The sequence below is a fragment of the Notolabrus celidotus genome, chromosome 1, assembly GCF_009762535.1.
Source record: "Notolabrus celidotus isolate fNotCel1 chromosome 1, fNotCel1.pri, whole genome shotgun sequence".
NCBI classification, from domain to species: domain Eukaryota; kingdom Metazoa; phylum Chordata; class Actinopteri; order Labriformes; family Labridae; genus Notolabrus; species Notolabrus celidotus.
Genome location: NC_048272.1, coordinates 8,650,725 through 8,673,641, shown reverse-complemented (window position 1 = coordinate 8,673,641; position 22,917 = coordinate 8,650,725). Strand labels below are relative to the sequence as shown.

The 22,917-nt window shown below is 40.3% G+C and overlaps 1 protein-coding gene across 1 annotated transcript in view; it reads left to right on the top strand.

Annotated features, from left to right (window-relative positions):
- The window catches only part of ca16b (carbonic anhydrase XVI b), a 154,978-nt gene that overhangs the window by 125,360 nt on the left and 6,701 nt on the right, over nucleotides 1–22,917 (top strand). The window contains exons 9-23 of the mRNA XM_034680956.1: nucleotides 476–660; nucleotides 3,293–3,401; nucleotides 5,354–5,403; nucleotides 5,485–6,229; nucleotides 7,204–7,342; nucleotides 15,392–15,483; nucleotides 18,079–18,170; nucleotides 19,393–19,489; nucleotides 19,611–19,693; nucleotides 20,031–20,165; nucleotides 20,260–20,394; nucleotides 20,680–20,852; nucleotides 20,998–21,133; nucleotides 22,052–22,198; nucleotides 22,618–22,711. Coding sequence (XP_034536847.1) covers nucleotides 476–660; nucleotides 3,293–3,401; nucleotides 5,354–5,403; nucleotides 5,485–6,229; nucleotides 7,204–7,342; nucleotides 15,392–15,483; nucleotides 18,079–18,170; nucleotides 19,393–19,489; nucleotides 19,611–19,693; nucleotides 20,031–20,165; nucleotides 20,260–20,394; nucleotides 20,680–20,852; nucleotides 20,998–21,133; nucleotides 22,052–22,198; nucleotides 22,618–22,711 — 2,412 coding nt within the window. The remainder of the gene's footprint in view (nucleotides 1–475; nucleotides 661–3,292; nucleotides 3,402–5,353; nucleotides 5,404–5,484; nucleotides 6,230–7,203; nucleotides 7,343–15,391; nucleotides 15,484–18,078; nucleotides 18,171–19,392; nucleotides 19,490–19,610; nucleotides 19,694–20,030; nucleotides 20,166–20,259; nucleotides 20,395–20,679; nucleotides 20,853–20,997; nucleotides 21,134–22,051; nucleotides 22,199–22,617; nucleotides 22,712–22,917) is intronic.

Below are 22,917 nucleotides of genomic sequence, written 5' to 3'. Positions count from 1 at the left end.
GTGTATTACACTAAATACAATGTGTATTGCACAGTAGGCAATGTACATTACACTAAATAGTATATACATTTCTCAGTAGATAATATATATTACACTATATTAAATGTGTATTGAACTGTAGATAATGTATATTACATTGAATAAAAAGATAATGTATATAACACTAAATACAATTTTGAATGCACAGTAGATAATGTGTGTTGCATGAAGATTATGTATATTGCACTGTTGAAAAATACATATTGAACAGTATTACAGATATATTGCACACTGGATAAAATGATAATTGCATAATAAATATGTGTTTGGCAAAGTTAATAATGCATATTGCATAAAATATTGTGCGAGGTATATTGAAAATCAAATAGAAAGTATATTTTGTGAAAAACTAAATGAATAGTGCACTGCCTAAATGTATTTTGCGCAACAACTCACACCAACACTTTGATTTAATATGAATACTTTCCTCTTGCAGTGTGCAGCAGTGCCCCAGTGAGCATGAAGATCAAACCCCTGAACCAGACGGCATTGATGGTGAGCTGGGAACGGCCTCTGACTGTCTACCACCCCCCTATCACCAGCTACATGGTCTCCTACAGCTGGGTGAAACGGGATGTCGCTGATGAAAAGACCTTTACCAAGACCGGAGACCAGAGCATGGTGAGCACCACCACCTTGTATTAAGGCCGCCATTAAAAACTGCAAGGATTGTCTTCATTTGATTTGGTGCTTTCAGTTGGATGTGGTTTGACCGTTTTTGAACGGTTTGCAGAGCCTCAGATGTGTCTGGCAGGATGTGGAGGGGCTGGATCAGTGACAGCGTGTGTAGGAGATGACAGGTTGTGATGAACTCTGCATGTGGCTGTTGGCTGATATGAGGAGCCCAGACACTCCCCTGTCACTCACCTGTCTAAGAATAGACACATGAAACTGTCTGACAGCTCGAACTGATATACATGTGACGTTTTGACAAATGCACCTGCGACCTTTTCTCACTTTAAGCAGATTTTACCATCATCTTTGTATTTATTTTAAGCAAGTGATGCTGTTCAGGCTCTAGGAAAACTTACATCCAGAAGAGCATCAGACAAAAGCAATACAAACCAATAACTCTAACAATCTGAAAACTAATAGTCTTTTGAAAGAAAATCCAGTGTGTTTTCAGATGACTAAGGCGGCTCTTAGAACTCAAAACTGTCTTCTTTTAGTAACCGTGCAAGTGTCGTGCTTTAGATCTCAGTGAAGTTTTTGACACCAGTGATCATACAATTCTGCTCGTGCGCCTTAAGCATTCAGTTACCACTTCAGTTCTTACTGTGTCTCTCCAGCAGAGCGTTCACTGTCTGTGCAAAAAAAATATATCCTCCCCCTGGAGGAGCTTACACCGACAGGGCTTTCTTTTCCCGCTATATATTCTTCTCACTGGTCACATATCCTTCCATTTGCGGGAATCCCACCCCCAGCTGGGCTTCTCTTTAAAGCCCGCTGACCCCCACTGTCTTGATAGTCTGCATGACTGCCTCTTTAGATACAAAAAGTGCAGGGGCAAAACACTCACCCACTGTTTCAGAGACCTGGGATCATTTCCCTTGTGGCAGTTCTGCCTCCAGCTCGGTCATGCATTCCAGTAAACACAGTTGTCATTGTCATGGGTGGGAAGCTGGTGAGGGATCATGCATTGTTGCCATGCTGGTGACTTTTACTGTATAGATGGATCTGAAGGGATACCTTATACCTTTACAAATATCACATCCTCCCATCCTAAAAAGATGCTAAAGCTAGCTAATGCATCAAGTAATAACCCCTTGTAATGTTGCATGTATGCTTCTTACTGCACTTGGATGTTTAACCTTGACTGAGTGTGACTCCAAAAAAAGGGTTGACATTCATGTACACACATAACAAAAGATGATTTTGTAATATTGCAGACAGTGAAGGAGGAAATTGAGTTCTTGGAGATGTCAGTGCACTCTCACTTAGGATATTAAACTAAGAGATAACCTTAAAATTAACAATATTTGCAATTTAATTGGTTTAGAGAGAGGACATCGACACCTAAAGACTTACCTTAAATAATATTTTCCTCTGCAGTTGAATTATGTTGAAAAATATATCTAATGCAGCTTCTAAAATCAGAGTTTTCTGAATTTTAAATTGTAGACATTCAGGTTGGTATGAATTTGCAGTCTGGCTTCCTGCAGTCAACAACCTCCTCTAAAAATGAACCCAATGCCACCCTCAGCCAACAATGAACAATCATGTGTTGCCTTTTCTTACGATCATTGTGTCTCATTAAACTCTTGTGCCCCTCAGAAGACCACTTCTCACCTGCAGCTTGTTCAGAAACCTCCAACAACAGCCCTGTGTGATGTTAAATATAGAAACCATTTCACTGCAATTTTAGTCCCCATGTGCTGGTTACCTGCTACTCTCTGCATCCCCCCCAGCTACATTTACTGACCTCTTAACTCCCTATCAGGCGAGCTGCTCCCTGAGGTCCTCTGGCGAAGCCTCGTTTTTATTTTCTATTTTTCACTTGTCCTGACATCAGACACAAGAGGAAAATGAATTGTCTGTTTAAAGCTTAAAACCTATACACTGACTTTGAAAATGAACACGGCAAGACTTGATTGACGCGTGAGGATACTGGCTGTCTTTAACAATATATACACCGACTTCTACTCAAGGAACAGACTATATGAATCATTTCTTTGTTCTTTCTCTTGATATGTCTTGTTATGCTGCCAAGAGCTGCACAGCTATATATTTTTCTATACATTGAATTCATAAGGCCGACAGAAAAAAAGATGAATGTGTCCATGAGGTACTCTCTGTAGTTACACTCCATTTGTGTATACGATCAGTCGCTTTGCTGACAGTATTCTCTACGCTTCTCTCTCTGCTGTCAGTCTTTCTTATTTTTGCCCACTTCATTTCCATTTCAATTTTCACTTTCTATCTCTGGACACCTTTATCTGGGAGAAAAACTAGCTCTCAGACACCAGAGGCAATCACCCATCCCTTCTGAGGTCTGTTTTAATATAACTACAGACATCTGCAAAAACTGCACAACACAATTGAATTAGGCGGGATTGGAGGATTTGAAATGCATTGAACTTGTGGGTCACAGACTGTTGACAGAGCAATGCTCTAACTTATTTTCATTTTAGGCAATATGAATGACAGTATCCAATGTTTTTCAGTGTATTTTCATCTACATGCTCAGACATTACTTGCAATACATTTGCAGGAGGTTTAAACTGTGTGCATGTGTGCTTTTTTTCTCTTACAGAAAGCAGTCATCACTAATGTGTCTCCTGAAGTCCTCTACCTGTTCAGAGTGCAGGCCGTATGTCATCACGACCTTCGCAGTGATTTCAGTCAAACCCTGCTGTTCAGAGGTAACTGCTGAAACCTTGAATGCTTTATTTCCCCAAATTCCACATGTTGTAGTAGGGATCGATCCGCCAACCATTCAGCTAGGGAACAACCCACTTCTCCACTAAGCCGCTGATGCCCTAATATGTGGGGATAGATTTGTGGAACAGTCAACATCTTGAAAATACTTAATTAAGTCAAACATATAGTACAAAAACATCATCAATAAGCAGAGAAAAGTGGAGGGGCTGGCAAGGGTTTTCTTTGTGGTGACAGTGGGAAGATATTTTTGTTTTAAAGCCATGCCAAGATATGACAACATAGTTGTTGTGAAGTAGCCAAGGGTAGAAAAAAAAAGGTGTTTACGGAGCTATTCTTATTTTTGCCCATGTTCTGTTAACTTTGTATTGAAATCTACTTTGAAAATCATTGTTTGGGTTTGCTGTTCATTCTTTTTGTTGATATTCTTCTTCAGTTATCAATCTACTCTTTTGTTTACATGATACAAATAAATATAAAGAGACAGAGATTAATAAAGGACTATCTACAGTGGATAGCAAAAGTCAACACACCCCTGTTAAAATGCCAGATTTTGTGATGTATAAAAATGAGACCAAGATAAATCATGTCAGAACCTTTTCCACCTTTAATGTGACCTATATCGTGCACAATTTACTTGAAAAAATTTGAAATATTTGAGGGAGGAGAATATAAAATAATAATTATATAAAAATAATAAAATAAAAATTATGTGGTTGCATAAGTGTACACACCCTCTTATAACTGGGGATGTGGCTGTGTTCAGATTTAACCAATCACATTCAAACTCATGACAAATGGTGGTCAGTATACACCTGTCATAATTTAAAGTGACTTTGATTAATCCCAATAAAGATCAGCTGTTCTAGGAGGATTTTCATGACATTTCCTCAGTTGCATCTTACAGCAAAAGCCATGGTCCACAGAGAGCTTCCAAAACAGCAGAGGGATCTCATTGTTGAAAGGTATCAGTCAGGAGAAGGGTACAAATATTTTTCCAAGCCATTAGATATACCATGGACCACAGTGAAGACAGTCATCATCAAGAGGAGAAAATATGGCACAACAGTGACATTACCAAGAGCTGGACATCCCTCCAAAACTGATGAAAAGGCGAAAATAAAACTGGTCAGAGAGACCTCCAAGAGGCCTACAGCAACATTAAAGGAGCTGCAGGGATTTTTGACTAGTACTGGCTGTGTACTACATGTGACAAAAACTCTCATATTCTTCATATGTTTCGGCTATGGGTAGGGTTGCAAGACAGAAGCTGTTTCTTATCAAGAAAAACTTCCAAGCCTGGCATAATTTTCAAAAGCATACATGAAGTCTCCCAAAAGCATGTGGCCAATGTTTTATGGTCTCATGAAACCAAGGTTGAACTTTTTGGCCATAATTCCAAAAGGTGTGTTTGGTGTAGAAACAACACTGCACAGCACACAAAGAACACCATACCTACAAAGAAGCATGGTGGGAGCAGCATCATGCTTTGGGGCTGTTTTTCTTCAGCTGGAACCAGGGCCTTAGTCAAGGTGGAGGGAAGTACGAACAGTTAAAAAAACAGTCAGTTTTGGCACAAAACCTCCAGGCCTCTGTTGGAAAGCTGAAGATGAAGAGGACTTTCACCTTTCAATAGGACAACAAACCAAAGCATACATCCAACTCAACAAAAGTATGGCTTCACCAAGAGAAGATTAAAGTTTTGGAATGGCCCAGCCAGAGCCCAGAACTGAATCCAATTGAATGCATTTTTTTATTGAATTGTTCATGTTATAGGTCACATAAAAAGGTAGAAAAAGTTCTGACATGATTTATCTTGGTTTCATGTTTTTACATCACAAAACCTGGCAGCTTAACAGGGGTGTTTAGACTTTTGCTATCCACTGTATGTAGGTGTTAAAATCATTTAATTCTGGGTTATTCTTCTGTTTTTTAGCAAATACAACTAGAATATTTGAAGGATCTCGCATCGTGAAGACTGGGATGGTGAGTAAACTTAAACATCCACACTTTCTGTGATTTTCATGAGTTGTTGGATAACCACCTTTCTCCACCTGTCTCCCTCAGCCCACCATTTCTCCAGCGTCCTCAGCCGACATGGCTCCCATTAGCTCCGGTTCCTCCACTTGGACGTCCTCTGGCATCCACTTCTCCATTGTCTCTATGGCAACAGGCATGGGTCCCTCCTCTAGTGGCAGCCAGGCCACCGTAGCATCAGTGGTGACTAGCACCTTGCTGGCCGGCCTGGGTGTGAGCGGAGGGGTCCTCTCCTCGCTGCCCAGCTCGGCCTGGCCCACGCAGGCGCCTCAAGCCACACAGAACCCCACCCGCTCATCCGCCTCACCTGAGAAGTCTAGCACTGAGCAGGCGGCGCCTCAGGCCACAGAGACGGACGCCCCAGCTGAGGAAAGCCAGGCCAAACGTGAAGGCGAGGGCGAGGAGAAGGAGGAGGAGGGAGAGGGAGAGCAGGAGGAGGGAGAGGAGGAGAAGAAGAAAAAGAATAAGACTACACCTGATAATGAGGAAAAGCAGGCAAACAGCACTGTGGCCAAAGAGCCTTTTATCCCCACCCCTGCTTCCACAGCCAAAGAGAAAGGAGAGGGGAACTCTACGGTCAGAGGCAGCACAGCGCCTGCAAGCACAGCAGACGACCAGTTAGTGAACGTAGAGAATAATCAAACCGATGTGAACGTAGTCTCCACACAGGAGCCACGAAATGACAGCGCAGAGATGCAGATTCCCCAGAGCTCCACACTTTCTCCTAAGATGAACAGGGACGGGAACAGTCTCTGGCCTTTCGTTGTCCACACTGGTGAGCAGACTTCCCACTCCCACACAAATATAACCAAATATTGTCCCTTTGGCTTTGACTCTTTTTAACACCCTTCCCAAAGAAAAACAGCACATTTTAATCTCAGAAAGCCTGCCCTCTTGATGTCAGGTATCACACAAGGCAAGGCTCCTCTTAAAAAGCAGAATTCAGTAAACATTGGAAGATTTAGAATAACAAATAACTTGATTTAAGGCAGAAACTGTTCTGGATACCTAGGTAGTCAAAGATAAAGCTCCAGGCTTCTGTGTCAGTACAGCACAGAGGCCTGAAGGCAGAAGTAAGCTGGCTGCCACAGGGGTTCTGCCTCCAGGAATCCCTTTAAGTTTGCCTCAAGGGCCCTTTGTGGCGAGTTTTTTTCCTGCCAGATCTTTAACCATTACAATATTAGAAACAGTATAACAAGTATCCATTAGAAGCTGGGATAAGGAATTCAGGCTATACTTTAAGGGTTGGAAAAGCTGGGTCAAGTTGAAATTGTTTTTCTGCAGCTAAGCTCAAACATACAGAGTCCAGAGTGACATGGGCTCAGGTTTATCATTAGTACTGGATATATTCCACATTAAGCTAAATATTGGACTTAAACCAGGATCAACATGGGATCTGTTCTTTCAGGACTTAAACTCTTAACAGGAAAGTTTCCCTTTTCTTATTTAACTTTCAGGAGAAGTTTGTCAGAATATCAGACTCAATGTGGAAAAGTTTGACATGTCATGTAAAGGCTAAAGCCCCTCTGAGTGTAGAATTTGAATATTCTTGACTTTGGTGACTCCTGGTGGTAGCATAAAAAAACACACTCTGGCACTGCATGAAAATGTAGCCCTCCAAAAGTGAAATCATTTCTCATTAGATTCATTTGAAATCATTTTGTAACAAAAGAGGAAATTGAGTTGATGAAAGAGAGTTGAATATTTATTATATTATTCATGTCTTTGTGTTCATATTTTTTTTTCTAGACGGGACCGTCTTGTCCAATGTAACCCGGAGTCCACTCCCAGGGATGGGCCGCATGGTGTGGATCGTCCCCCTGGTGGTGGTGTCTGCTCTCACGCTACTCTGCCTCATCATGCTGCTGATTGTGATGGTCTACTGGAGGTAAGTTCAATACACCTAACATCCGTCGTTAATCACACTTAACTGCTTAAAATGAGTAGCTGGAACCATTGTAAAGCCACAAATCCAGAGAAACACAGCCTTAAACTGGAGTGACCTTATGTTCCAGCACTTTAGCAGAGAGTACTTATTAGGAAGGTTTGCCAGGCAGGCTGTCTGCAGCATATCAGCAAGGACAGCACTCTGTGGGTCTGAAAGCAGCTGCAGACTTTCTGATTAGAGATGATGAGTTACAGTCCTTCAGTCTGCAGTGGCCACACCACTTCTTGTATAAATAATTGCATGTGGGAGGAGGGAGTTGAGACAGTTCTCTGTGACTGCAGCATTTTATACACATGAACTCCTGACATTTCAGATCATTTCAGGACATGCAGACCTTAATATTTTCAGGTGCTTGCCTTTCACACATGCACCTTACGGCAGCAGATTATGTGTGTTAGACACACTCTCTCCACTGGGAATACTGTTTGGTTTGGGTGAGAAGGTGAGGCTGGATAGTGCCTGAGGGAGGAGGAGGAAGAGCCTTGTTACTTTTTCTGTGTTAATCTCTAACATGTATACGGACATTTCCACAGGGCAAATGCAATATTGGAAAACAAAAGTAGGCAGGTCAAATTATATTTTTTTAAAGTCATGATTAATCACATGATCCTCCATAGTTAACATGCAATTAATCGCAAATTCATTTCACATTTTTATCTCTTCAGAATGTACCTTTGAGGAATATTTTCAAGTTTTTAATACTCTTCTCAACATGGTAGTGGACAAATATGCTTGTTTTTGCTTTGGAACATCTTAGCATCCACAGTTTTGTTTTTTTGTTTTTTTACTTTTTATTTTCTGAGGGTTTTTATGGAACATACATGTTTACATACATATCTACACACTTACACATATACTTACACACACAAGAACACAAAAACATAAGGTCATGGCTTGGTCTGTACAAGAAAGCATACATTTAGATGAGATGCAACACAAAATGCATACTTGGTCACAAATATTTACAATCAATTATTTTCCCTGACTAAATAAGTACACCATTTCTCCCATCTTTTCCCCCTAGCTCTTTTTGAAGCTGTATAGAATAGGCCATTTGCTCTAAAAGATGTAGTTGTTTTTTAATCTTAATAAAGATACCAGCAGTAGGGCACTTCCTCTGAAGCCAAAGTTTTATAATGGCCTTTTTACTTGATCTTTAGGAGGTAGGCATCGTATTTACTCAGTCCGTCAGGGATATGTCCGAGGTAATGCAAGATGAATGTTGTACTAATGGTGAGTTTTTCAGATAATTGTTGCTACTTCCTTCCAGTTAGACTTAATAAGGCGGCAAGACCAGCAAATATGCGCATGATCAACCATCATATCTCCACATTCCCTCCAGCAGCAGAGTTGAGTGCGACTTTGTTTGGATTTCTGTTTAGTAGCTATAAAAAAGCGTATTAAGTTTTTCTAGCAGAAGTCCCTCCAGGTCCAGGAGTTTGTAGAGGATGATTGTATCTCCCAGGCATGCTGCCAAGTGTCTTCAGTTATTTTGATGTCCAGTTCTTTTTCCCATCTCTGTCTCTTCCCGTTGTACAGTTCTGAAGCCAAAAAATCCCTCTCCTGGGCGCAGCCATTGTGCAGCCAGAGCCTGTGAAGCCTTAGTAATAAGCTCCGCCCTACAGCGTAACGTCACAAGACGCTGTGTGCCCTTTGAAGTTTCGTTCTACAGCGGCTGTGAATCAAAGGAAACCCGGAAGTAAAACCCCGTTTTTTTAAACTCTAATAACTAACGAAAAAGAAACTTTTCAGAAAAAAGAGGCCTTGGACACAAAACAGTCAAATACTAACTACATATAACCACAGCATACGGATGTGAGAAACATTCGTACGACGTGTATTTATTTTTTAAAGTTCGACTGCATGGGGGAGACAGATTTTTTTTACCTATACTGCAGCCAGCCACCAGGGGGCAGTCACACTGCTGAAAGCCTCACCACCAGGGCTGTATCCGGCACGCTTGGGTATAGCTTACTTATTAAGCCTTTACTGATCTTTGAGTTGTAGGCATCAATGCATATTTGAATCAAACTAGGTGTCTCTTTTGGGCCAGAACCTTTTACTTCTTTAGAGAAATAATCACGCAACTGTAGATACCTGTAAAAGTCCTGCCCACCAAGTTCATACATTTGACACATGTCAACAAAGCTGTTAATCTCTCTTTTTTAAACAATCTTACACAAGGAAGTAATACCAAAATAAGCCCGCTGTTTGTATTTACCATCCAGAGATGCTGGGACAAATTCAGGGTCGTTTGCTGGCCATCTGAGTAATTTAACCTCCTGCTGGAGTTGAAAATACTTGATCACCTCTGACCATTTTTTTGATGAAAGATTTACCAATGTACTTGTCGTATGTAACGTTTCCTTCTCTGTGTTAACAAAGTCAAGCAAGGACAGTATTGAGGTATTTGTCAAACTTAGCTCCATACTCTTCCACTTGGCTACATAAGATGGGTCACACCAGTATAACAATAAGTCTTAACAGGGCTGACAAATAATACTCCCTTAGAGAGGGCAGAGCCATGACCCCCCTATCTACAGGCAGCCAAAGGGTTGCAAGTTTTACCCTTGGTCTCTTTCTATCCCAAATGAATCGTGTGATATGTTTATTCTAATCTCTAAACTGTTTCTCTGGGATTTTCTCTGGGAGTGATAGAAAGAGATATAATAATCTGGGTAGAATATTCATTTTTACTGCTCTATCATGGAACTTCCACCAGATCCGTGTCCGGTCTGTCTCCGATCCGCTGCGGTCCGGTTCCGTGCTCTCGTCCGTCAACACCCACCGGTTGCGTTTTCGGAACGCAGCACAGAGCAGGACTGTTGGACAGCTGTAGTCATCTGACCGATGTTTTCCAACGTCAATCACTGAATCAAGGATTCTCCTCCTCCTCTCCTCATCCATGTTGCCTTTATCATCCTCTGAAAACCTCTGACCTGATGACTCCAGGCCTGGCTCCGCTCTGAATGACATTTTGTTGTCATAGTTGAGTTAAAAATGATCTAACGATTACACAGAGTGTTTTGTTCTGAAAATTAACCAGGTTTTTATTTTGTTTTGGTGCCTGACTTGCTGTCCCACTCCATCTGTTCTGTGCTGAATTGATGTGTCGTGCTCCAGCATCCGTCAAAAAAAAAACTCTTGCTTATCCGATCCGCTGCATTCCAACCTGCTGGATCAGAGACACAGCTGGAATGCAACGGAGCGGATCCAGTGGGGGTTAACAGATTGACTACAATAGAAACCTATCAGATCCGGTGCCGTGACGGATCAGAGACGGACGGAGACGGACCTGGTGGAATTTGGCTTTAATTCTGCTGCCAAAGTCCAGCGGGGGCAAACTCCAACCATCAAGTTCTTCAAATATTTTCTTATTAATGCAATTATAGTTCACATCAAATAATTTTGACAGATCTTTAGATAAATTTACTCCAAGGTACTTGATGTGGGATGGGTGCCATTTGAGGTTATATTTTGCAGTAAGTTCTTTTGTGAGAGTGTAATTAAATATCACAATCTGGGTTTTATGTACATCAAGCACATACCCTGAGTATGACCCATATGTTTCCAGCATTTTCATTAAAAGGGGTAGACCCGAGCTTGGGTCAATGAGTGTGACTAGAACATCATCCGCGTACAAACTCACTTTGTATTCCTCTTCTCCCATAGTTATACCTTTTAATTCTGTCTCCTGCCGTATCATTTGGGCTAAGGGTTCGATGAACAAATTAAAAAGACTGGGGCTAGCAGGGCAGCCCTGTCCACAGCCGCGTTGGAGCATTATAGAATTTGAGAGGCTACCATTAATCTTTATTCTCGCAGTAGGAGAGGAGTAAAGTTTCTTAATACAACGTACAAAATCTTCACATAAACCAAATCTCTTCATTACTAAAAAGAGGAATTCCCACCCAACTGAATCAAACGCTTCATCAGCATCTAAACTAAGGATAATAGAACTAATTTTCCTCTCATTAATCTGCTCAATAATGCGCAGTGCTCTTTTTATATTGTCATGTGTTTGTCTGTTTTTTTATAAATTCGGTCTGATCCTCATCAATAAGCATCACTACCTCCATTCTCTTAGTCAAGATGGCAGCGTATATTTTATAATCTATGCTTAGGACACTAATAGGTCTGTATCCTTTACAATCAGTCCTGTCCTTACCCTCCATGGGAATGACTGATATAAAGGCCTCGGCCTCCACAGTTTTGATGATGTGCTTTAGCAATTTGATATGATACAATGTTATTGATTTTCAAGTTTTTAAAAATTTGCATCTGGGTCCTTACCAGAACCATGTGTTTGTTTCTTTATCCAACTCTGCCATAGGAGGTTTGTTAATTCTTGAGTAACACAGGACCGCTCAGGGTCACAATCACAGAATGTGCTCATGTCAAAAAAATGTGTGGGGTTAAAAAGAATTTGGGTTAACTTGTAAAATTTGACAGCCCTATTAATTGAGGTGAGCTGTAAAGATTATAATGCAGTCAAACTCAGCTCAGTGTGAACTAAACCCCATACAGACATTGTCAGATATTTTTTCTGAATGTGTTAGCCCTTTAATGCAGAAGTTTTCACCCTGTAGTTAAATGTAGGGATGCACAAATTAAGAAAGCACTTCATTACACAACCTGAGCACAAATGACATACACATTTACTAAGCAGCCTTAATTTATACCTCATTTCACTTAAAGCTCCTGAGAGGAGCTTCAGTTAGTGTTGATTGATTGATTTAGTTAGTGGTACCTGCTGTCTCTTGGCTGTTCTTTTTCTTTACATGCATAAGTAGTGTTTTCCTGGCAAAAAAAAATCCCATCATGCTTTTTCAAGCAGTGGAAAATGTCAACAAAAGCTGTGATTCCTTTTTTTCATTATGTCCGACACCTACCTAACAGCAATGATACATATATGATACAAATGATACAAATATTAATATAAATAAGATCAATCTTGTCGCTGACAGTCTTTTTTTGCTTTTGTAGGTCACATCAAGGCATTATTATACACTGTGGTCATATGTTAGAATTAAATGTGAAAATCATTAAAAAAGAGAAAACTAAAATATAATACAAAATAAATTAATAAAAAGAAGATAAAAATTGCTAAAAAAATAGGGCTATCCTATCTTTCAGTTAAACAAGATATTTTTCTCTTTCTAAAAGACACAACTCACTCTAGGCTTAAATTCAGGGCTTACTACATAATAACATATAATAACATATAATAACATATAATAATCATCTAATACAATATAGGCCTACTACAGTTGGTGAATGTCAAATGATTTGCAAACATTTGTCAACAGAGCAAGTATCAGCCAATACTATTTTTCAGCTGATTTTGGTGCATGTCATGACAGCACGAACTCTTACATACAGATACATCTTAAAATAGATAAAGCCCTCACCGATACCTCCCTTTGTAAAGGAACAAGGTGCCCTTCCCCCGCACTAACCCCATTCAGTTGTTTCAACATTTATATTTTCAGTTAAAGGGCCACACCTACATGCATGTCTGGGTTTCCCAGTCTGCTTTACATTCAGACACATCTAGTATGGATATGCCACGTGGCTTGGTTTTTAAACTGCTGTCTAGCCTGCACGTTATACATTAGGCCCATTGCCCACCTGGGTAAGGGTCAGGAGACCTAAGGGCCATGCAATGCCAGAAGGGGGTCCCAGCTGTGTCTTCATTTGCTGGGCTGATTTCCAGCCACACTATTGGATCCCCAGTAATTACACAGGCCAGGCCACTGGCACAAGGGGGGTGGGTAATGAGTCACAAGTAGCACAATGGACCATTTCTCAGCTGGTCCCATGCATATTTACTGTCTGGTGTAGTTGACTAGCATAATGTTTTTCACTGAGTTTTTTCTCTTTTATTTCTTAAAATGCCACAATGAATTCTTCTTCTTTGGTAGTTTTAAAGCCCATTTTCACAGGCCTCTAGTATCAGTGAATATAAGAGTGTATTATAAATAACAGCCAGGCTACCAGCTTCTCACCTATGTTCAGAAAACAGACTTGAAAACAACATTTTCAGTCTAAATGACTTTCTGAGAGTTGTGGTATTTCAGTAGAGGAGCAGGGGCAGCTCTGAGATTAGAAATGGCCGCTCACAGCTGTTGTTGTGACATCTCTTGACAGTTCACAGACAATGCCTGCTTCCCCTGGGGGAAAGACCGTGATGAAAGATGAAATCAAGCCATTCACACTCTCTTTAGTCTTCATGCTCTGCAGAGTCTTTGTTGTTGACAGCTCTGCTATTAGAGCCAGTGAGATTCTATTCTCACAGATGTTTTTGGTCATTAACAACTTAATATCACAACCTTTTTTTATTTGGACATGTTTGTTTTAAAAAATATGTGATAAGTGGACGGTCTTTGAGGTTTATTACCCCTTTCTTATGCGGCTTGTTAAGCTCTCTCAGTTAATGTCAGGTTATGAAGCTGTCTACAATGGAATTAATTGCTGGCGTTACAGTACACATCTGGAAGTCTCTGAGGCCTGAGGTGTTTGAAGAAAAACTCACAGATGTTCAGCTGAGAAAAAAACAACATTTTGTGTTAGTGATGCTGATGTTGACGTTAAACAGGATGTCTCTATCACTGAGGGGTTTTTTTTATCACCAACATCCATTCAGTAAGCTTATTCCATCCCTGATCCCAGTCCCTAAAGCAAACGATTCATTTGGGACCTTAGGAGAGACTCGGGGGGGAGGTGTCAACGGTGATGCTTAGTTAGCTGCACCACATCTGCACCCACAGGGAGCCATTAGATCGGGAAGCTGTGACGCAATCCAGGAAGGGAGACTCTCCTCCCTTTTTTGTTTTCACTCCCTCCTTTTCTTTCTCTCTCACTCCATCTCTCCCTGTCTTTCCTTATCTTTTATATGCAGTGCAGCATTTTTATTTTTGTTTCATCTTTCTTAAAGAATGACAACCATCTGCTCCCTCCTCTGCATAAAGTACAGGTAGGATGAACCTGGGGATTGCTGGCACTGGGCTGGAACATGGGTCTCTTATATCCATTCATTAGTTGATATTGTGCAAGAGTGTGTGTGTGAGAGGGAGGGAGGGGTGGAGGCTGAGAGGATGTGCAAAGGTGTTAAGAACCTCAAATATTATTCAGCTGCAATGAGTGTCATGTTTTTAGGGTGCATTTTTAAAAAAGTATGAATTTGATATTTTGTGCTCTCCTATTTCGATAGCTTACTAATCAGAAAAAAGGCTTTCATTGTCAAACTGGTTGCAGAAAAGGTTGTCTTGACTGTCTAATCCTTACCTAGAATAATTATTTACTTTTTAAAGCTAAAAATCATTATGTATTATAATGAAGGGTCTTATAAAGCCTAGTTTGACAAGATCTGAATTCCTGTCTGTGAATTTTGAAACTTGCAAAACTTGTAAAACTTTTAAGGGGTTGTCCAACAGGGTTGCAACATTGCAGCTCTCCAAATAACAGGACAGATACATGTCAAAAGTTTCCTCCTTTCATGGCAAATAACTTCTTCATAAAAAGTTTACCTGAGGACATGTGTATGAGCAGCAGCAGCTGGCAGCAGTCAATCCCAGTTTCTTCATAAAATCTACCTTCTATTTGATTTTGTTGTCCCCATGTTGGAGTGGGACTTCTTGAAAGTGGTGTGTGTCGCCCTGTAGAGAGAATCTGTGTTTGGATTAGTTGTGTTCAGTTTGAATAAAGAGCTAAATTTGGCTCTGCGCTTTGAGTCGCTGCGAGTTGTTTACCTGTTCCCAGTAGGCAGCTCTTTCTGTTTCCAGGAGCTGAGCAGACTCTATCTGTGTGCGATCAGCTGTGTCCCAACCACTCTGGGGTTTTCATTAGTACTTTCCTGCCAATCCTGTGTCATTCTATTAAACTTTTTACATGCTGATGTTGACAGACCGGATCTGTCTGCAATAGGATAACGACTCCCTAATAGACTTTTCTGTGGCATCCAACTACCCTCTCTCTGTGTCCCTGCAGGAGATTTTTCCAGACAGCTCACTTCTATGTGGAGGAGAGCAGCTCTCCACGAGTGGTGGCCAATGAGAATATACCAGTCATCCCTATACCAGGTGAGCCAGACATTCCTACATGGTACCTCTATGTTTTTTTGTTTATCCTTGGGTCATTTTGCAGTTGGTCAAGCCTTTAAAAAAAATTGGAAAAGTATCTTTCTGCATGCAAACAAGCTAAGAAGTTCTAACTGTTAAAAGTGATGCAAAACTTGAAGAAAAAAATATAATAAAAACATATTTTAAGTAATGTGTAAGCAGTTGAATCAATTCGCTTAATTTTGGGTGAAAAGGTTGGCTGTCTTAGAGGTAACATGTAAAATAGTTCAGTTAGCTTTTTGTCACATGAAACAGTTAAAAAAGTAAACTTAAAATAATGTAAGCTAAAAGTAATGTGTAAATTGTCATACTTGGTAGCTTTAAGTAAGGTATGACTGTTCAAACAGTTAGCTTGAAATAATTTTGGCTCAAAATAATGTGAAACAGTTGGCTAGTTAGCTTAAAGTAGTCTGTAATTAGTTAAATAGTTTGCTTTTAATAATGTAAAACAGTTTGTTTAGTTTACTAAGTTTTCTTTAAAAAAAATGCTAGCTTAAAGTAATGTGTTAGCAGTAATGTTATCTTAAAGTAATATGTAAATAAATTGAAGTGTTTGCGTTTAGTAACATGGAAACAGTTTAGATAGTTAGTTTAAAGTTGTGCGTAAATTATTGAAATGGTTAGTTTTTAGTAATGTCATTCATATAGTCTTCTTAAAAAATGCTAGCTTAAACTAATGAGTTAAGTTAGCTAAAGTGTTGTGTAGATTGTGTCATTAGTTAGCTTAAAGTGATGTGTTGGTGTTTCAAATAGTAAGCTCACAGTAATGTGTTATTAGTTTGAATAGTAAACTTGTAGTAGCATGTTACTGGTTCAAGTAATAAGCTTAAAGTAATGTGCTACTGGTTCAAATAGTTAGCTTAAGTTAATGAAAAAAGAGCTGGAGCAGTTAGCTTTAAGTCAGGTATTTTGGTGAAATAGATTAATTAAAGGATGAACAGTTGAAATCACGAGGATAATGAAGAATTGGTTTTGTTTGTTGATTGCGGTGTGTGGGTACAAAGAAGAAATTTAACAAAAAAAAACAAAACAAATATTTGAGTACTGAGAAACTCTCACAACTGACCAAAGGAATCTTAACTAACTTGAAGTAATACACGTCGGCTGATACTGCACTTATCCTCAGGCTGCAATTAAAGCTTCAAATGCTTTTCTCTTTTACCTTCACCATCTTCATTAGCCCAGTTTCTGTTCATTAACATGTGAAATGACTCTGGGAGCACCTCCTGTAGGAGTTGTGTGACCAGATTATTGTAGCCTTTTAATGTCTCAGGCAGCAGCGCTGTGGCAGCTAGTCGATATCAGACTTTACTTTCACAGTGGCTTAAAGCTCAGGGACATTTCAAGGCTGTGATATCACAGTTAAAGAGCACAACTGAGGCCAGAATTGACTCTACATTCATCAGACTTTTATTGCTGGTCTTTTTCTACCTATACCCCTTTATTTCATCTTCCTCTTGACTTATATATCCTTTTTCCTGTGGCTCTTTTCTTTTACCTCCTAAGAAATCTTGAATATTTTCTTAAAGAATCATTGGGCTGATGTTGGAGGTTGTTCATTTTTTTTTTTAAAAGGAAACTTATATAAGAGTGTCTTTTGGGATTTTAATTTGAAGTACTTACTGCCTTATTGTAGATACTTCACTTTTTCAAAAATAAAAAATGTCACTTCTACATTTGCTTAAGATACTCATATTGCAGAAGCAGACATTTGAAAATACTTCCACACTCTTTTATATCCTTACAGAAACAAAAAAATTACCCTAATCAGCCTTCTTTAAATATACATGTTAAGCTTCCAAAGCCCCAAATCACCAGCAACCATCCTAATGAACTGGTTAGACTTAAAAAGGTCCCTGGATGCTTCTACAGGAAAGACATTTTGATAGATGAACTGATTTACCAGGCAGAACTCACCTTTATGTTGTAACTGCTGAAGCAAGTAAGAGCCCTAAAGGCCCCAGCTGCCAGGCTGCTTTAGTTAAGACATTGGCCAGTATCAGCAACAATGACAGCTGGGTCCCTCGCTCTATTGTCTCAGTGTGATGGTGACCAGCCTTATCAAAAAAATCCCTCATGTGTGATTTGAGGCTGATTTGGCTCAGAGGAGACAGATGCTCCCCTTTATAAATGCTCAAAATACTAAATCTGGGCATTTGTGAAACAGAGAAGTGTTGTAAAACAGCACGACATGTCTGTCCCTTCTCTATCTTTTCTTATTTTTCGGTCCCTTTTCTTTGTGAACAATTAAAATCCCAGGTGGTGGTTGGACTCAAGAAATCTGTGCAGCACATCTTGATAAATTTGTGAAATTCTGCATAGATTAATATTGAAAGTATTTGCTGTATTTGCTCCCTGATTGCATAAAAGCTGCATAAAGTTTTCATATGTGAGAGATGCCAGCACTAACATGCATGTACCATGTACATGGAACAAGCTCTAATAATAAACCATGAGCCACACACACACACACACACACACACACACACACACACACACACACTCAACACAGGCTAATGCACACTGTTTCTAACTTCTGTCTCTCTCCTCCTGCAGATGACATGGAGGCCATCCCAGTGAAGCACTTTGTAAAACACATCATGGAGCTCTACAAGAACAACCTGCAGGGTTTTTCTGAAGAGTTTGAGGTACACTTTCATCAGCAATTTACTGATGATTCACTTTGAAGCAATGTTGACCTTTGCTATCTAACAAATGGTGCTTTTACACCAGAGATGGGTTCAGCTGGTTCATATATTGGAATAAGAAGAGAAAAACAAATAGCAGCATTTATGTTTTCCTCTGCTTATGATCACATGTTCTTTTTAGAGCTAAACCAAGTGGAGTAAATATGGAGTCATCTTGAGGATGAGCTTTGGCACGAATGGTGAAGAGAAAGGAGAAAAAGGGGATTTGTATTGCTTTATAACAGGGTAGATTTTTCACTGTCATGCATTTTGACTCCCTTTTTTTGTCAGACTTCTAAAACAAACATAGAAGTTTTTCTTTCAAAAAGCGCTGACTTTGCTGATCTTCTTTAATAATAATCAAATGGATGTTCTATTTCTCTTTCACACCACAAACAAACCTCATCACAGTCATTTCAGAGGCAAACTGAGATCCTCTTTTGCAAGCGGTCTTAGTCTCCTCGTTTAGTTCCAATTACAGCTTTCACGCTCTGCCTCAAACAAACGGAACCGAACACAAACCGCATGAGAGTTTGTTTGAACTAAACCAAACACTCTGGATGTAAAAACAACCCTGAGATTGCTGAGTATAGAAAGATACGTTTGCCTTTTTTTTCCTGTAGCGTTAAGTACTGATTACTATTCAGCACAGTTCACTTCCCTCCTCCACTGTGAACTTAAACAGTAGATAGAGAGTGTTTCTATGCATGTGTTTGTGCAGAGGTGCTCATTCCTGAACAGATGGGTGAGAGAAAGACGGAAAGAGGGATCAAGAGAGACGAGGAGGTTAATTAGAGAAGGTCTGTCTGTTGTTCGAGTGGACGGGAACACATTCGGCGTGTAACCAGGTTAAGAAACAAGGCAAATGCTTCATCCCCAGAAGGTTCCTTCTAATTGGGGTCATTTGGTGTGAAGCTCGTGTGTGTAATTTTCAAAAGCCGTGTTGGAAATAATTGTTGTGTTTTAGGGTACGGTTTTGGTGCTGCAGGTTTTGCTTTGGAGGTCTTTTTAAAGGAAAATTGTATCACACAAAAAAAAACCCTAAGGAGATTCACTTACAAATAAACGTAGTCACTACAGCAGGATCACTTTAAGTGCACATTGCTTCCTTAGACAGAAAAAAAACATGATATTGTCTCTTCTTTTTCAATAAAATCAATCTTTCTATTCTGTGTCTCTGCAGGAGGTCCAACGCTCCACAGCAGACCTGAAAATCACCGCAGAACATTCCAATCATCCTGACAACAAGCACAAAAACAGATACATTAACATCGTGGCCTGTGAGTCAGCCGTTTAATCTGATTAAGACATCTCCCGCTGTGGGGATTAATGCTGGTTTTTCATAGCACGTTTTTATCCTCTTTTATAATATATACATAAATAAATGAATGTGCTCCTTAGATGACCACAGCAGGGTGAAACTACGAGCTCTGGCAGGGAAGGACGCCAAACATTCAGACTACATTAATGCCAACTATGTGGATGTGAGTTCAATCAAACATTTCCCTTTTCTTTTTATGTTTCATGCCAGTCGTGGTTTCGTTTTGTGTTAAAAATGTTATGAAGATAACTTACATGGATCTAAATGCAGCAGTAATAGTGCCAGACTCATGCTGACTTACTTGCTTAAGATATGAATGCTAGAAAACAATCATAAAACTGTTTCAACATATAAAAATTTGATGACTGCATAAATAATTATAAATCTGTCGGCTTAAAGACTGCGTCAGTAAAGCAGTCACACCAGCCTCATTACAGGTTCTGGGTAGTTTTCTACAACATTGACTGAATCCTGACAGCATATATTTCCCTCTTTCTCAGGGCTACAACTGTCCCAGAGCATACATAGCTGCTCAGGGTCCTCTCAAGTCCACGTTCGAGGACTTCTGGAGGATGGTGTGGGAGCAGAACACTGGAATCATCGTCATGATCACAAACCTGGTGGAGAAAGGAAGAGTACGTTCATCACAATCATACTCAAACCACATCTGAAACAAAGTTATCTTTCTTTTATTCTTCTACATTTATCATTTATCCTTGTGTCCTGCAGAGAAAATGTGACCAGTACTGGCCCATGGAGAACAGCGAGCAGTATGGGAACATTGTGGTCACGCTGAAAAGCACCAAAGTGCACGCTTGCTACACACTACGGCGGTTCCTTATAAGGAACACTAAAGTTAAGAAGGTAAGTGAGAGTTAGCTCTTGATTGCAAATCCTCTCTATCATTGGTTGCTTGGATTAAGTTCCACTTTTTAAACCTTGATCTCTTTGCCCCAGCTAGAAGTAATCATTTTACCCCAGTTTAAGTGTGAAGTTTTTCAAGTCCTTGTTTACTCTAAATACGTTTTAAGCTAGCTCTTTGCTAAACTGGGTAGCAGCATCAACATCTGATGTATTAGCTAATAAAGACTTGGAATGGAGTCCCTGCATTGTATTCTCAGCAGTCACACCTCCTCTTTCATATTTTAGGGTCAGAAGGGGAACCCGAAAGGAAAGATAAATGAGCGCATCGTGGTGCAGTTTCACTACACTCAGTGGCCTGACATGGGAGTCCCAGAGTACACCCTCCCTGTCCTCACCTTCATCAAACGCTCCTCAACAGCTCGCACTGCAGACATGGGCCCCGTCCTGGTGCACTGCAGGTACTACGGCTCTTATTGCAGAGCTCCAGGGCTAAATAATTACGTAACCGATGGGTGCTGGAGTCTCATATATATGCTGATTGGGTTTACAGCTCCCTCTATGGGCCTGCATTCTGCTCATATTGCTTTGTGCTCTGCTCCTCAGTGCCGGGGTCGGGCGCACAGGAACTTACATCGTCATTGACAGCATGCTGCAACAGATCAAGGACAAAAGCACAGTTAGCGTCCTGGATTTTCTCAAACACATCCGCACACAACGCAACTACCTAGTTCAGACCGAGGTGAGGAACTTTGAATAGTGTCTTTATGCCGTGAAATGTCTGCATGCTTTCGTATCCAAAGGTCAAATATAATCAAAGATTGGCGTGAGATCAATCAGTGAACTTAAAGCTCAGGTAAAGGACACATACAGTGTAAACTCTCAGCATAATGTACGTATGTAAGATGATATAGATATCTGATGCCAGATTAAGTCCAGGCAGTTCATAGATCACAGGGATGTGTTTGATTCTGCAACCAATGGAGTGTGAACATTTTTACTGCTACATTCCAACTTGGCCAAGTGTGTCTAAAGACAGCTTCCTGCTTCAAACTTAAAGCTCATGTGAGGAGTTTATCTGGTTATAAAACAGCTGCTTCTTCTTCTTCTTCCTCTGTTTTATGGCAGGTAGCAACTAACATAAAGGACCACTACTGCCCCCCACTATGAACCAATAAATGACCAATACCAATGTTTTTCTTTTTTTTAAACGGTTATCGTCAATAGTGATATTTAAGGACAGCTTTAATGCATGATGTTTTTTATGTGAGGAAACACTTAGATGACTAGCTTTCACGTGTAACAAAGGAATTGAACTCTGCAGTGCTGCTACACTTGCATGGATAATCAAACTGAGCTTCTCTCCTCCCACTGATTTCAGATCTTTTCTTGAACATCTATTTTTATTTCACAGCACAATGGTTCCCACAGGCCAACCTTTTTTTTATAAGGCCACCTCTCATAGCAGTCTTTGTCTGTCAGCCAAACAGCTGACAGGCTGTGATAAAAAAGTGGAAGAAAATAAGATCTCATAAAAAATGTCTAAGTTTAAAGATTTGAAGGGGATGATTTCCATTTCATATTTTTCTCATTTTGTCTGTGTGTTTATTCTGATCATATTCTCCCTTACAATAACACATTATTATCACTGTCTCTATAGGAGCAGTATGTTTTCATCCACGATGCTCTGATGGAGGACATCCTGAGCAGAGAGACGGAGGTGCCCGCCTGGCAGCTGCACAGTTACGTCAACAGCATCCTCACACCCAATTCTGTTGGCCGCACCAACCTGGAGAAGCAGTTCAGGGTGAGTGAACCTTCTGGCAGTGTGACCGGTCCGCTTAGACGAGCTGTCACCATCTGCAACCTCACCACTGGTGAGGTTGTCCAGGTGGGCCAGTTTGGATCAGAAACTGGTTAGCTAACGGGCACGCTGGCTTCCCAGATCCCGACGGGAATAGATGTAGAGCCTGTGATGTTGGCTGTAATGAAGTCATGTCTGTCACTGATGCCGCCTCATGCAACGCTTGATGAATGTTTCATCAAGCTCCAACATCAGGAGAGAGAGAATAATTGCATGCACATAATGTCACTTCCTCCTGAGCTTCACACGCTCATTACAAACACAGCTAAAGCACATTCTGTCTGAATTTTCATCTTTCAATCCACTGAGAAGTGATTAGTTTTTCTGATTATGTGCTTTGTGTTTTCTCTGTCTCTCTTCAGCTGCTGAGTCAGTGTAACACTCGCTTTGTGGAGTGTTTCAGTGCCCACAAAGACAGCAACAAGGAGAAGAACCGCAATTCCTCAGTGGTTCCCTGTGAGTATGATCTCCACAGCACACCCGATACAGAGCAGAGGTTTTAAGGTCATGTTGAACATGTAGAGCTGCTGCATACAGGAGCACTGAGGGGGCGGGTTATACTGAGTTGATATATGTATGTGAAAAACATGGCACGTAAAAACAGTGTATTTATAGTCGAAGAACTACATGAGCTTTAGACTCAACCATAAAAGTGTTTCCTA